The following is a 16,093-nucleotide window of genomic DNA, read 5'->3' as shown; positions in this document are numbered from 1 at the left end:
GATACCCTCAATTCCTCCTCTGACCTCCTGTATGTGTGGCATGCATTCCTCCAAATACAAGTGTATACACTATACCTTCCACCCCAAAGTCTGCTTCTAAGTAACACAGCGAGTTGTTATGAATACTGGGTGGTTTTGTGTGTCAACTTGACACAAGCTAGAGTCATCATAGACGAAAGAGCCTCAGCTGAGCAAATGCCTCCATGAGCTCCTGCTGTAAGGCATTTTCTCATTTAGTGATCAATAGGGGAGGACCCAGCCCATGGTGATTGGTGCCTTCCCTGGGCAAGGTGGTCCTGGGTTCTATAAGAAGGTGGTCTGAGAAAGCCATGGGAAGCAAGCCAGTAAGCAACTCCTTCCATGGCCTCTGCATCAGCTCCTGTCTCCAGAAACCTGCCCAGTTTGAGTTCTTGTCCTGTCTTTCATCAATGATGAACAGTGATGCTAAAATGTAAGCCAAATAAACCCTTGCTTCCGTACTTGCTTTTTGGTCATGGTGGTTTGTTGTAGCAATAGAAACCCTAACTATAATGCTATTGAAATTTACATGCTTATTACATTTTGTTTTGACTTCCTGTAATGGTTACACTGCTTACATTAAGAAATTCTTTCCTTTATCTAAGTTACTGTTTCTTTTATTAATATATATTTGACTTTTCACTGTATTTTAACCTAAAAACATCCTTGCTGATGCAATGGGAAAAGTGTGACAAGAGTATAAATTAATATAGCTATAGATATTTTGTTATAGGAGAATGTATGTATGTCTGAAGAAATTTAGACTGAGTATTATCTGTAAGTGCTAAGCATAGGGTGTTGAATACGTGCTACTTAGGCAGCTATCTTCACTATTTGTAGAGGGCTCGCCATCACTGGGATGCGATTGTGAAAGTATCAGGTAGCTTGTTTCTAGGCCATGTGGAAGGTGGAATTTTTAATAAGGAGGGTAAATCAAGGTCTGGGGATTCAGTTTCATGTTTATTCTTTGAAAATTTGTTTCTAGAAGCATAATAAAAATAATATTTTTCTTTTAGGATTATACCCAAGAAAACAAATATGTAACATGGGATGTATGTGTCTGGTAAACTCTGCTTAGCAAAGGTTTCCTAGGAAATGGAGAGTTGAGCTGAGATTGAAGAATAAGCAAGAGTAATGTTAGAAAAGACTGATGTTCAGATTCCAAGGGACCATAGGATGCCAGGCAGAAACAGTTAGGTACAGGTCTGGTAGATCATGATGTACTTTGGAGACTTAATCCCAGAAGCTCTTATGGAGGCGGGGAGGGAAAAGAGAGCATGTGTATGTGTGTGCATGCAAAAATTCTCTGGCTTCAGGATGAATAGATGAGATGAGAGGGAGAGAAAAGACTTGAGAAAGTGAACACCACTAGCTTTCTGGGAGGGGCATCAGTCTTACAAACTCTTACACTAAATGAGGAACAGTGAGGCACTTAAAAAGGAGCCCCATTGAAACAGAAGACTCAGTAACAGAGGGAGGCCTGGTAAGAGCAGCAGTTGAAGCTGCCCTTCTTTGCAGGTTATTATGTGCTAGGTACATTGTAAGTTTATTTAATCCTGCTATCACTTTGTAAGGGAGAAACATATATTTAACTGGTAAGGAAACTGAGTCATCAGGGAAGTCTAATAAAAACCTGCTGAAGCCAGTATTTGAAGCTCTCTTCCAACTTCTAAGTATCATACTACTTCACAAATTTTGAGGACTGGTAGAACACTGCCGATTAAATTTAGGAAAATAGAATCTGTTATTTCCCTTTTGGTGAGATGCCTTTGGGTGATAATGATCAGAGTACACTACAGTAGGCTGAGGAGTGGGTAGAGAAAGAAACAGAAACCTGACTCTGAGACAGTGGAACTGAAAAATACCCACAGTACCATTTGGGCTCTTCTTTCTTCACTGATTGGCCAGAGTTCCTTCTGAGGAGCTTATTCCTTCAGTGCTTGTGCACAGTTCTCCCAATGGTCTGCTACTACTCACACAACATAGTTAAGTTCTTAGCTAATAGGCAAGTACTTTTTGATTTTGTTTTGTTTTGATGACCTTTAATGTTTACTTTCCAAATTTAGTTTTTCATAAGTTCATATCTAGCAAATAGCACTTAAAGACACTGATATATAAAAATACATATAAATGTCTGAAGGTTTTTTATTATAATAAGTATGGTGATAGTCCAAATACAGTTGTATGTGAGAATGCACTTTTCTGGTTTATAAGTGCAGACAGGCTTACTAGACTTGAACTCTTCTATTTCTAGGCTGATATTGCACCACTGATGGCATCTCTTATTGGAGTTCCCATTCCTCTTAATTCTGTGGTAAGGAATAACACTTATTACCAATACTCCATCTAGAAATAAAATTTACTTTGCATGTGCCCCCTATAATCTTTATTTATATTTAAAACTGTATTCCTTCCTACTTATCTATATCTAAATAGGTAATACCTCATAATTGCATATATACTATATGACATGGAAGAAAGTTTGCTTTAAATGTTTTATTTCTTTAAAAATGCATCATATATACATATATATATATAAATAACCTTTTGATTATAAACAACAGAAACCAAGTCCTTTTAAAGGGGAAGTTATTGAAAATATATTGATGGTTCGCTGCATTCCATAGATCATATTTGAAAATAACCAGGAACCAAGAGGGCCCTGGCATGGCTGTGGAGCTCAAGGCATCAGCCCTCAGGTAGAATAAGATTATGCTCATAGTTGCTGCTTTTTGACTCTCAAGAACCAAATCTAGGTTGTTTGATTTGTCCACTGAGGAGGACAGGGCCTCTGATTACTGTTCCATCATATTACATCCAGTGGGGAAGACCCCCAGCAGGAAGCAGTAATGTTGTTAAGAATTGGTGAAATGGTGAAAACCAAAACATAAACTAAGAAGATAACTCCTCACAAGCAGCCATACTTACCTTGTTTTCAAAGTCAAATTTATGTTAAAAATGGAATATAAGTCAGAACTTTAAAAAAAATATCTTGACTGCCATACATGTTTGTAAGTGAATGTGTATATGAAAGGTAATTTTGCTTTAAAATTGAATAGAATATCCTCATGTGTTTTATATGTGTTGTATTTATACCTTTTTGGTTTTTTTTAAGTATTATAGCTGTGGCCATTATAGTGATTATTCTTTGTGTATAGCATACTTAATTCACTGAGCATATAGCAGTATGCCCAACATAGTTGTACTAGTCAGATTTCTTCCCATTGCTATAACAAATTTCCTAGATAATCAACTTAATAAAAAAAGTAGTGGGACCTGGGAAGAATAGAGGGGGTAAAGAGGAAGGGAGTTGGTCATGGGGGAACAGGAAGTTGAGGGGGTGGGGGTAAAATAGGCGGAAGAGGGAATCATAGGATCAAAGACAGATCAGGCACCAGAGTGACCTCGAGTGATCTAAAGGTATAACATCAATTGGCAAGCTAAGCAATAGTGGAAGGACCACCTCGAATGCCCATGCCTGATAATGAACTTGATGTCTATAACCATCTGGGAGCCTTCATCCTGTGACTGATGGAAGCAGAGGCAAACACACAACTAAGCACTGAACTGAACCCAAGGAACCCAGTGACAGAGAGAGAGGAGTGATGAGCAAATTGGCAAAGAATGGGCTGGCAAAACCAGCAGAGACAGCTGATCTGAACAGGGGAGTGCTCTTGGACCCCAGACTGACAGTGGGGAGGCCAGAATGGGACTGATCTGGACCCCCCCCAAATGTGAGTGTCAGTGAGAAGGCCTGGGCAACCTATGGGGCCCTGAGCTGTGGATCAGTGTCTATCCCTGGTATACAAACTGTCTTCATGTGCCTATAGCACAAAGAGAGATGCTCTCTCAGCCTGGACTCTTAGGGGAGTGCCTTGACCCTACCAAGAGTAAAATGATAGACTCTAGATATCCCCTATGTGGAAGGATTTGGCAATAGGGTGGGAGGGAGGGTAGAAGGGGAGTGCGGGAGGAGGGGAGGGAGAGGGAACTGGGATTGACATGTAAAACAAGCTATTTAAAATTAAAATAAAAAATGATAAAAAAAAAGTGAATCTAAAAAAAAAAGTTTATTTTTGGCTCATAGCCAATGGGGACACATTGTACAGGAGTATGTGGTAGACCAAAACCAAAACTGCTTGCCTTGTGACAAAGATACAAAAAGACCAAGATATCAGTCTTATAAAAGTGTCCCTAGTGACCAAATGACTACCCCAAAGTTTCTGTCACTTCCCATTAGGTCTTAACCTCTTCATTGTTCTGTTACTTTCCAGTAGCACCAGGCTGGGGACTAAGTCTTTACTCATGTGACCTTAAGGAACATTTAGAGTATATATCCCAGCATTCATCTGCTAGTGATAGATTTTTATTGGCTTAAATCAATCTCATTATTTTTGGTTTGTGAGAAAAATTTTAATTTTTTTCAGTTATAGTTTAAAAATTTTTGTCATTTAACCTAGTAATTTTATTTTGCTGTGCATTTTTTTGTTCTCTCTCTCTCTCTCTCTCTCTCTCTCTCTCTCTTTCTCTCTCTCTCTCTCTCTCTCTCTCTGTCTCCTTTCTTCCTCTCCTTTCTTCCTTTCCTTTTTTTTAATTTTAGGGGTGTGTGTGTGTGTGTGTGTGTGTGTGTGTGTGTGTGTGTGTGTGTGTGTGCCAGCCATATGTGTTTACCTGTTCAGAAATGTAATCTACTCAGTGTGGATGATGGACATTGAGTCCTTGTCCTCTGGAAGAGTAGCAAATGCCCTTAACCACTTACCTTTTTCTTTTTTAAAAATAAATTTTATTTAAATTAGAAACAATATTATTTTACATATCAATCCCAGTTCCCTCTCCTTCCCATCCTCCTCTCCAATCTCCCCCCCCCATGCCATCCCCTATCTACTCCCCAGGGAGGGTGACATCTTCCATGAGGGATCATCAAAATCTGCCAAATCATTTGGTGCAGGGCCTAGGCCCTCCCCTGTGTATCTAGGCTGAAGAGTATCCCTCCATGGGCTCCTGAAGTCTGTTAGTGCACTAGGGATACATCCTGGTTCCACTGCCAGAAGCGCCATAGACTGCCCAGTGCTCCTTGCTGACACCCACGTTCAGGGGCTGGTTTGGTTCTATGTTGGTCCACCAACTGTCAAACTGCGGTCCATGAGTTCCCACTTTCCCAGGTCATTTGTTTCTGTGGGTTTTCCTAGCGTGGTCTTGACCCCTTTGTTCATCACTCCACCCTCTTTACAACTGGATTCCAGGAGTTTGGCTCAGTGCTTAGCTGTGATCTCTGCTTCTGCTTCCATCAGCTATTGTGTGAAGGCTCTAGGATGGCATTTAAGGTATTCATCATTCTCATTATAGGGGAAGGGCATTTAAGGTAGCCTCTCCACTATTGCTTAGGTTCCTAGTTGGGGTCATCCTTGTGGATCTCTGTACAATTCCCTAGTGCCACATTTCTCTTTAAACCTATAGTGACTCCCACTATTGATGTGTCTCTTTTCTTGCTCTCCTCTGTTCCTCTCCCCACTCAATCCCCTCACCACTTACCTTTTTCTTAACCACTCATTTTTTTTTTTTATGTTATGAATGTCTGGGTTAGTACTTAACATGTGTTTGTTTACCACATGAAGGCCTGGTTCTTTCAGAAAATACTAGAGGGTGTCACAGCCCTTGTAACTGGAAGTAAAAGTGGTCACAAGCCACCATGTGGGGGCTGGGAATTGAACTCTCAGGCTCTCTGGAAGAGCTGTCAGTGCTCTAACCACTGGTCCATTGTGCCGTCCCTCCTGCCCCACAGCAAGTGCTCTTAATTGCTGAGTCATCTCTCTAGCTCCTTGTTTTCTCTGTTGAAAAAGAGTCTCACTCTAGCTCAGTCTGGCCAGGAATGTGCCATCCACACCTTGGCCTCCAAAGTGCTAGATTACAGGTTGTGCTTGTTTTATAGTCAGAACACCATAGTCTTTATCAGTACTTGTTATGTTTTGTGTTTTAGGGAACACTTCCTGTGGATTATCTTAACAACACTCGTCTCTTCAAAGCAGAGAACATGCTTACCAATGCAGTACAGATTCTTGAGCAGTTCAAGGTGAAAAACAATGAACTATACTATAAAATTTAAGTGTGTTAAGTAAAATATTTGATTTTATATTTTAATGAATAATTTGCTATAACTTATTACCTTGGGTTTTGAATATTTGCCTAGTATCATAAATGAATGAAAAAGGAAACAACGAGGAAAGGAAAGGACATGACTGGTCCTAGGTATGGTGAAGGAGAAGGTTTATTGTAGATGTGTGGGAGAGCACAGTCAGAGGCAGGGACATCTGGGAGAGTACAGAGTGGGTTTGACCCTGACCAATGTGAGCGGAGGGTGGGGAAGAGGGTGAAAAGGGGAACCAGGCACAGTAGTCAAGAGGGCAAAGTACTAAAGGGGTAGGTAACCCACATGGCTGGTTTGTATAGGGAAGAACCTCTGGGGGAAGGCCAGCCCAGTTCTCTGTGCTGAAAGCTCAGGGTGAGCACTGGGTATGCCAACTATACCCTGTAACAGGTATGGGCTGAGGAATGCTGGGAGAACCTGGAGGCCAGGACTACTTGGATATGTTAAATAGGCACCTCAGCCATTGTCCTAGCTTTGAAATTAAGTTTTTTATTTCTGAAGTACAGGTTTTATGGGTCAGTTAGAGGGCAAAGAATTTCCTTTGAAGAGTGTCACCGTAAGATTGTCTTATATACTTACAAAGACCACAAGTTAAGATCTTATTTATTGGAGTATGCCCAAAAGAATTAGACTGGAGATCACAGCATTACAGAGATGATGTAACTTTGCCTTGCTTCATTTTCAAAGAGTTAAGGAAGAATCGTTGTAATTATATTACAGTACACTATTTTTGCAAGATTGATGTACTTAATTCTCAGCTTTCTGAGACAGTAAAGTATTATTTAATTTTTTGTTATTTATGAAACAATACAATATAATAACATACAATCCCATTTATTTCCAAGGAAATTAATCATCCCTGAAGAATCATTTTAATTGGTATCTATATTTCAAAATGAAATTCATTATTTTTTTTCATTTATAATATAAGATTGTCATGCTTGGTTCCCAGGTGAAGATGACTCAGAAAAAAGAAGTTACTTTGCCATTTTTGTTTACACCATTTAAGTAAGTCTTAAATGTTTTTTTAATAACCTGAAGGAAAAAATTTGCTTGAGTTTGATGTCAATAAGGTAGATTATATATAAGCATTGTCATTTTTGTGTATAGAAAAACAGATGCCAAACTGAAGTCCTCTTCTGTTACTTTTGCTAATGAGCCAAATGTTGTATACCTCTGAAAGGCTATGGAGGATGTGGGCCCTGTAACAGCTTCATAGAAGGATGACCTGGTTAGTTCACTTTACATATGATAATGTTAGCTCTTTAGTTAGACATGGGTCCTTAAATATCAGATCTGGGTAGATATTGAAGATTTTGGAGCCACACTGTGAAGATGGTGATAGTGTGCCCAAATTCTGAACACTGAAATCACCAAGAGACCCAATCCGATGTAAAAGCAAAGAATCTTTAATAAATCAACGAGTTAACTGTATTAACTCGGGTCCTCTGTCCGTTTGACAGGGCAGGTGGAACAAGAAGGACCTTAGGGACTGCAGGGCAGGGAATTTATTGGGGTAGAGCTAGGGGAGTGTCTGGGGTCCACAACAGTCTCAGAATTGGAACAAAAACTGGCTTGGGTGACCTGTCCTGTGCTGACTGGTCAACTGGTTTCTATGGCCTATAGGCCGTCCCAGGGCAGTTGCTATGCTCTGTACACCACTGTTAGTATAAAGCACATTCAGAGCCCACCAGCTAACTTCTAATTGATTCCTTGACACATGGAGGGTATCTGGCCTTCTAGTAACTGCGGCGACATTAGGAAAGGTCAGAAGTTCAGCACATGTTGCTGAGTCAGAGGCCTACATCTTGTTGGGTCTTTTCTCCAGCTTGTCATGGCTGCCAAAGAAGGGAGCTGGGTGAGGTTCTAGTCCCTTCAGTAGAAACTGTTCAATATGTAGAAGGCTCTGGGGAGAGTGTAACAGTGACAGGGAAAGACTAGGTGTGATATTTGGAAAAACATTGGCTTCCACCAGTGGCCAAATATGGAGTCACTTTGATGGGCACCAGATTTCATTGTTCTTTATAACTGATTGTATGTGTGGGCTCAGCAGGTTTTCTTAGCCTCTTAGAGGTTCATATTCAGAAGTATTTTACTTCTGATAAAAAATACATTGAGGTTATAGGAGTTTTAGGAATGTAACTAAATTTCATTGGAATTATCATCATCATTACCTCACTGGAATTGCCTTTGGAAAGTTATATAATATAAATGTAGTCTTCATAAACCAGAAAGGTGTAAATAATATGATAGTATGCTTGTTTTGTGTGTGTGTGAGTGTATGTGTACATACATACATATACATATATATTAATGTATATACATATGGAACTTGAAGATTCAATTTTTCATTCCAATTTTTAAGGAGATATGCTTTCAAGAAGTGAATATTTTTAGACAAGTGGGTCTACAGGTCAAGCTGGTCACTTTTGAGTAGTTGGTTAGGCTGAATCCCCAGATGACACAAATACAGCATTGGCTGTGAATATGTATAGCAACCTGTATGTATGTAAGTGTTTGTGTTTGTATATAGTATTTGTCTTTTTCAAGAAAGACTTATTGACTGAACACTTTGTTTATTTTAATTGTTATCTTGACAGTCTAGAATCAGCTGGGAAGAGCCTCTTAACGAGGGACTAGCTGGATCTGGCTGGCCAGTGGGCATTTAGGTGAGGTATTAACTTGATTATTTTCATGGGAATAGCTATATCCACTCACTGTGGTTAGTGCCATTCCCTAGGCAGGATATTCTGAAGCTTGGACCTACCTCTCTAGAAAGGCAGGTCAAGAATAGTCTTGAAGGGTATAAGTGTACTTTTGCCTTCTTCTACTTGGCTTAGTGTCTAATGCTAAGTTTTACTTTGATATTCAACTTTGGCCCGAATATTGCTATCTATATTTAGAGATATTACTTGATGTCATGTGGGGGCTTGGCCCAACCAGTGGCTCATCTGCTTGGAGCAAAGTGATGAGAGCTGTCTCCAAACCTGTTAGGTAAAAATCACTTAACTTGAAGTCTTGGTGTCACCAGAAAAGCCAAAAATACAAATGACTCTTTAAGATACATAATTCAAGGAATAGATCCTAAATGTGTTAAAAATCCTCATAAATGTTTAAGAAACTGTTAACATTCATAAAACTAATGCTCACTTTTCAAAATGAAAAAAAAACATAGGATGGTATTGAAAGAAGGAAGGAGGGGCTGGAGAGATGGTTCAACAGTTGGCAGTATGTTCAGCTCCTGCAGAGGACCTGCATCATGTCCCCAGCACACACCAGACAGCTGTCAACTGCTTTTAACTCCAGGTTCAGGACATCGAATACACTTTTCTGGCTACCATGGACACTTGCACACATATAGTGCACAAAAACTCCTGCAGGCTTACACACACAATAAATATTTCTTAAAGGGAGAAAAAATGGAACTAAAACTTTAAAGATAAATTGAACAAGAGGCAATTCTTCCAAATTAGATAGTGAGCGGAGCTGCAGTGAAGGGGATGAATGTAAGCAGCAGAGCCAGGGGAAGCTGGACAGATTAACAGCAGGATTGTGTACAGGAAAACCTACTCTTCATCTGTCCTCCGCTTGACAGAACACCTCGGGTGTGGCATGATCTTAAACGGTTGCTGGGAGTGCGAGAAAAGTGATTCTACATTGTTACATGGATCAGATCTTAATGGAATAGATGAGAAAAATCTAATCATAGCACAAAGCTTTACTAGTCGACGAACAACATTTAAATTGTCATATAGTGTAAATACTGGTTTTCAGCTTTTAGTGTCAATACTTAGGCAAAGCAGGAAAGAATTAATTATAATTACAGAATAGGATGTAAATCTCACCACCCTTGACAATATATTAGTATAGTTAACAGTTGGAAGGCAGAGGGGAAAGGAAACATAAAATGGTGGTCATATTGACCTCATAAACTATTACATAGAAGATTCCTGAGTGACTAAAAGGTTTATGTAGTAGATGATGGCAGTACCTGATGTGTAACAAATAACAAGCAGTGAGGTGACTAGGCTGAGGAATGAGGAGGTCTAGTGGCAGCAGCAGGTCAAAAGAGAATGTGTCGGGTGATGAGTCACTACTTAAGGTTAAGAATGTACATGGAGGAAGCTATTAGATTAGTTTGAAGTAAACAGATCCAGATGTTTTGTCCCTGTGGATTGGTGAACTGAGAAGCAGAAGGTTATTTTTTCATTATCATAATGCAGTTCTGTTTGTTTGACATTTTAAAGAAATTTTGTAGAGTGTATTTTGATCATACACTGCCTCTCTCCCACACCTCTCAGATTCTCCTCAACTCCTTACCCACACAACTTCATGTTCTTTCTCTTTCTTAAACAACAAACCAGCAAACCCCTCCTCCAATCCCAGTCTTAAGAATTTTTATTGCTGTAAAGAGACACCATGACCATGGCAAGGAAAGCATTTAATTAGGACTGGCTTACAGTTTCAGAGGTTTAGTTCATTATTGTCATGGTGGTGTGTAGGTAGGCATGGTGCTGGAGAAGGAGCTAAGACTTCTGTATCTTGATCTGTAGGTTGCAGAAGCAATTGTGTGCCACAGTGGGCATAGCTTGAGCATAGAAGACCTCAAAGCCCTCCCTCACAGTGACACACTTCCTTCAACAAAGCCACACCTCCTAATAGTGCCACTCTTTATAGGCCAAACATTTAAATATGAGTCTATGGGGGCCTTACCTATTCAAACCATTACACCACCAAAATTCAAAACCAACATCCCCCTCAACAAGACAAAAAAATAGCAAAGCAGAACAAAAAGCACACACAGTCATCAAGTGGCATTTCATTTTGTTTTCTTGATTTTAAAAAATTACATGCATTTATTGCTCAAGGTCATGAGTTTGAAACTGTCTGAGCAGCAGCATATTGAGGCTGTCACCTAAAGAAATTTGAAAAACAGACTTTGTAATCCTTGATACTAACGAAATGCAGTAGGAGAAAGGATACCATTCAGTGCAAAAGTAAAACAGAATATAATGGAAAATGTGCATTGTAGAAAAAAGCTACAAAATTTACTTTAGGTCATAATGAAATATAAATAAATATTGTTAAAATATCATCAAATACTAACGCTATCCTAAAATTTACTCAATATAGAATTATAATTTTCCATGTGGTTCAAGTTGTTTCTCAAATTTTATATAGAGATTTTTCAAGAATCGCTTAACTAATCCTAATGAAGAACAAGATAATGACATTCTTTACTAGAAATGCATTCTAAAGATACATATAAAACAACATTGGTGCACGTATAACATATAATTATGCATATTGACTTGGCAATACCCAAAGAGTTGATACCTATGCAATAATTGGTTTGATTACAGATGGCATTTAAGATGGGGGGAAGGGGGAAGGCTTACATATAGCACATTACCTTTGCACTGGAAAAAATATGGCCAGATCCTGCTTATGCCAGTCATAAATTAAATTCCTCATTGATTGAAAATGAAATAAAATGCTTCTTAAAAAGCAAAAGTGTGACTCCCATAAACAAAACAAAAGTCATAAGGGAAAGACAATTTGAATATATCAGAATTAAATGTTGTATTCGATAAAATAGACCATAGAGATTGTTATTTTCAGATTTGGGGAAAATACTTACAGACTGTGTAACAAGCCTTATAATTTATGCTCTAGGGAGAATGTTGTACATCAGGTCAGGGAAATGTTTCAGACAAGAGTGCTTACTGTTTAAATCTGAGGACCCTATGTTAAAAAACCAGAGAGAGAGAGAGAGAGAGAGAGAGAGAGAGAGAGAGAGAGAGAGAGAGACACACAGAGACATGTTATGATCAGAGACAAAGAGAGCACACAGAGACAGAGACAGAGAGACAGAGACAGAGACAGAGAGAGAGACAGTAGATTGATGTATATAGATCAGAGAGAGACAGTAGATGACAGTAGAGATGATCAGTAGAGACATGAGAGAGAGAGACAGAGAGACTGAGATGACAGAGAGAGAGAGACACAGCGAGATTTGAGATCAGAGAGAGAGACAGAGAGAGAGACAGAGAGAGATCAGAGTATGAGAGATTCAGAGATGACAGAGAGAGAGAGATCAGAGAGATGAGTACATGAGAGTATGATGTACAGACAGAGAGACAGTAGAGACAGATGAGAGAGACAGATGTAGACGTATATATATGTTATTAGTAATACGTATATATATATACGTATACATTACATATCATATATAATATAGTATATATATATACGTTGTACATATATATTTATATATATATATACATTAATGTATATATATACATACATATCATGAGTATATATACATATATATACTATATATGTTTACATATACACGTTATGACAGACATGTATTGTAGAGAGAGAGCTCCCCTCTGGCGGTAAGTGGAAGTAAGAATCTTTAAAAAGCAGCTAGTCAGGAGTCACAGACAAAGCAGATTCCTGGGGCTTGCTGGTCAGATGTCTTTCAGAGGTCTTCCAGTGAGAAACCTTGTCTCAAAAAAAAAAAAATTATGGCATCCTGAGATTGACCTCTGTCTCCCCCACACATACACTCCCCAACACAAAAAAAATTTTATGCAGCTACAGAAGAAAAATACTACCTTAATAAAATGGAAAATCATGGCCAAAAATTCATAAAAGAGAAAAAGAGAATGTGTAGTTGCTTGTTATGAAAAGAATATCCACCTCATATTATTCCTTAACTTTGTGAGTTCCTAGTATTTCCCTTACTTTATAGGTAAAGAAGTTGTGGCATAACAAAGTGACTTTTCTCAGATTTATAACCCTGGTTTTAATCCTAAAGTGAAACCAGACAGTGTTTCCACAGCCTTCTGTATGTTGTAGTGTGGTTTTGTAATACTAACTTAAAGTATACACGCCCAAACTCTGTGTCCAACAGGTTTACTTTTGACATTATATTTTCAGATAAGTAATTATATGTAGAGATGTTATTGTGAGCCAGTTTATGGCAGTGTAGAGAGAGATGTAATGAGCACTTATGTATTAACATAAGATTTTGTAAATTAAATGAAAAAAGTATACCTATGGTACATTATATAATTAATCTCAACAATATGCCGAAATACTTTGACTGTACAGGAAAAATAAAATATATATGCCTAGCTAGTAGTATCATGAGAATATTAGCTGGCATTGTAGTGAGAGTTTATTAGTTTAATAAAGACACAAGAACCAGGTATAATACTAAACTGAAAATTATTTTTCTAGTATTTGGGGAGTTGTGCATGACATAAACTAAATTATATTTTTAAAAGAATCTTTACTTTTATATATTAAAACATCATTTTTGTCTTGAAGTATTTTGAAAAAGTTGTATTTTTGAGCAGTAAATATATGTGTTAGCCTGGCATTTAGTATTCAGTATATGCAAAAGAACTCTTATCACTGGTATCCATGTGTAATAGACAGTTTTATTTTTATTTATTAAGTCTAACAATGTTCTATATCATCTGCTTCTTTTTAGTCACTTTTCTGTATTCATAGAGTGCCAACATTATAAGCTGAATAAAGCAAACGTTGGCTTATAAATATAACAGATGAAGGAAAGGTTGTGGTGACACATCCTTTTAGGGAAATGACACAGGCACTCATCCAAACCATTGTCTGAGGACATCTTTTCTTCTAATTCCCTATATGCCTTGAGAAATACATTGTTTACCAGTATGTTCTTGCTGGAAGCAAATTCATTTTTTTTTTCAATATTGACACCTGAGCATTTCATAATCTTTAGATTGGTCACTTACATAATAGGCTTCACAGCCTCACTAATTTTTTGTCTGATAGCTATTGATGAACAGTAAAGTATTCCTGGTGTAAAGGAATAGCAGAGGTTTCAAAATAGAAAAAATAAGATTGCTGAGGTCCTTTGTGTTTTTTAGATTTTTTTAACAGTTCAGTTAATTCTTACTATAATTGCATATTTTTTATTTATTTAGAAACAATCTTATTTTACATATCAATCCCCCATTCCCTCTCCCTCCCATTCTCCCATGTCCCCCATGATCTCCCCAACCCACCCCCCCACTCACTCTCCAAGGATAGTGAGTCCTTCTGTGGGGGATCATCAAAGTCTGTAGCATCATTTGGGGAAGGACCTAAGCCCTCCTTTGTGTATCTGGGCTGCAATAGTATCTCCTCCATTGTGAATGGACTCCCAAAGTCCATTCGTGCACTAAGGATAAACACTGGCTCCGCTGTTAGAGGTTCCATAGACTGCTCAGGCCTCCTAGCTGGCACCCACATTCAGAGGGTTTGGTTCAGTTCAATGTTGGTTCCCCAGCTTTACGACTGGGGACCTTGTACTCTTACTAGGTCAGGTCAGCTATTTCTGTAGGTTTCTTCAGCACAGTCTTGAATCCTTTGCTGCTCACTCCTCCCTCTTTACAACTGGATTCCAGGTATGGCTCAGTGCTTAACTGTGGGTGCCTGCTTCTGCTTTCATTAGCTACTAGATAAAGGCTCTAGGATTGCAATTAAGGTAGTTGTCAATCTTATTATAGGGGAAGGGAATCAAAATATAATTGCATATTTGTTTTGCCCTAAATAAGTAGCTTCCTGTTTAGTTTCAAGTACCTCTGGGGAAAAGAAAGAGTAAAAGTTATGATACATTCCCTTTGACAAATAGAATAAATGAAGGCTGAAATTGGGTGTTGTGGATGCTGAGTATATGCCAAGCCTGACCAGCAGGTGGCGCTATACGATTAAGAGAAATTTGAAAGTGCCCATACAAGCCCTCAAAGGAGGAAAGATACTTTATATTTCCAAAGTATTTCAATTTTTTAAATCATTTTTTATTTTAATTTTAAATAGCTTGTTTTACATGTCAATCCCAGTTCCCTCTCCCTCCCCTCCTCCCGCACTCCCCTTTCCCCCCCTCCCTCCCACCCTATTGCCAAATCCTTCCCCATAGGGGATATCTAGAGTCTGTCATTTTACTCTGGGTAGGGTCAAGGCACTCCCCTAAGAGTCCAGGCTGAGAGAGCATCTCTCTTTGTGCTATAGGCACATGAAGACAGTTTGTATACCAGGGATAGACACTGATCCACAGCTCAGGGCCCCATAGGTTGCCCAGGCCTTCTCACTGACACTCACATTTGGGGGGGTCCAGATCAGTCCCATGCTGGCCTCCCCACTGTCAGTCTGGGGTCCAAGAGCACTCCCCTGTTCAGATCAGCTGTCTCTGCTGGTTTTGCCAGCCCATTCTTTGCCAATTTGCTCATCATCCTCTCTGTCACTGGGTTCCTTGGGTTCAGTTTAGTGATTAGTTGTGTGTTTGCCTCTGCTTCCATCAGTCACAGGATGAAGGCTCCCAGATGGTTATAGACATCAAGTTCATTATCAAGAATGGGCATTCGAGGTGGTCCCTCCACTATTGCTTAGCTTGCCAATTGATGTTGGTCTTTTGGGGGTCACTCAACACCTAAGCCACACCAGTCTTCAAAGACTATTTGCACATAACACTACTCTTCTGAGTACCAGGGTTAGGACCTTAGCTCTAGAATTGGGTACACAGTATTGACTTCTAGCAGAGAATGATACCTTGCAATTGTCATCAGTTTAGCCATTGGCCAGGAAATACTCTGCAATGCTTTTTAACTACATGAACACTTAACTTACGGTATTCATGGCTTGTGTGCTTTGTGCCAGATACTGTACTTGATCACTGAACTTAAAGCCCGGTGGGAACATATGGAAAGACAGCAAAACAAATAAACAATAAGCACAAAACCTGCTGCACACTGTGTTAAGAACTGATCAGATAGCGTGAGCACAGCTTGTTTTTAGAACTCTTGAGGTCCTTCAAACCCTCTAAGAGATGGACATTTATAGTGACTGTAATTAAATATGGTGAGGCATTGTCAGGAAGAGGCTTTTCATACCTCGCAG

General features: G+C 39.0%; 1 protein-coding gene across 3 annotated transcripts in view; it reads left to right on the top strand.

Annotated features, from left to right (window-relative positions):
- Pign (phosphatidylinositol glycan anchor biosynthesis class N) overlaps positions 1 to 16,093 on the top strand; it is a 123,749-nt gene that overhangs the window by 17,076 nt on the left and 90,580 nt on the right. For all 3 annotated transcript variants that reach the window (XR_005873945.1, XM_040738107.1, XM_040738106.1), the window contains exons 11-13: positions 2,273 to 2,332; positions 5,996 to 6,088; positions 7,116 to 7,171. Coding sequence is in view for 2 of the 3 variants with exons in the window: in XM_040738107.1 (XP_040594041.1) it covers positions 2,273 to 2,332; positions 5,996 to 6,088; positions 7,116 to 7,171 (209 nt within the window). In the remaining variant the exon portion in view is untranslated. The remainder of the gene's footprint in view (positions 1 to 2,272; positions 2,333 to 5,995; positions 6,089 to 7,115; positions 7,172 to 16,093) is intronic.

The sequence above is a fragment of the Mesocricetus auratus genome, unplaced genomic scaffold (assembly GCF_017639785.1).
Source record: "Mesocricetus auratus isolate SY011 unplaced genomic scaffold, BCM_Maur_2.0 Super-Scaffold_100676, whole genome shotgun sequence".
Classification (NCBI taxonomy): Eukaryota; Metazoa; Chordata; class Mammalia; order Rodentia; family Cricetidae; genus Mesocricetus; species Mesocricetus auratus.
Note: the sequence above shows the minus strand (reverse complement) of the source record. Positions and strands in the feature narration are given on the sequence as shown.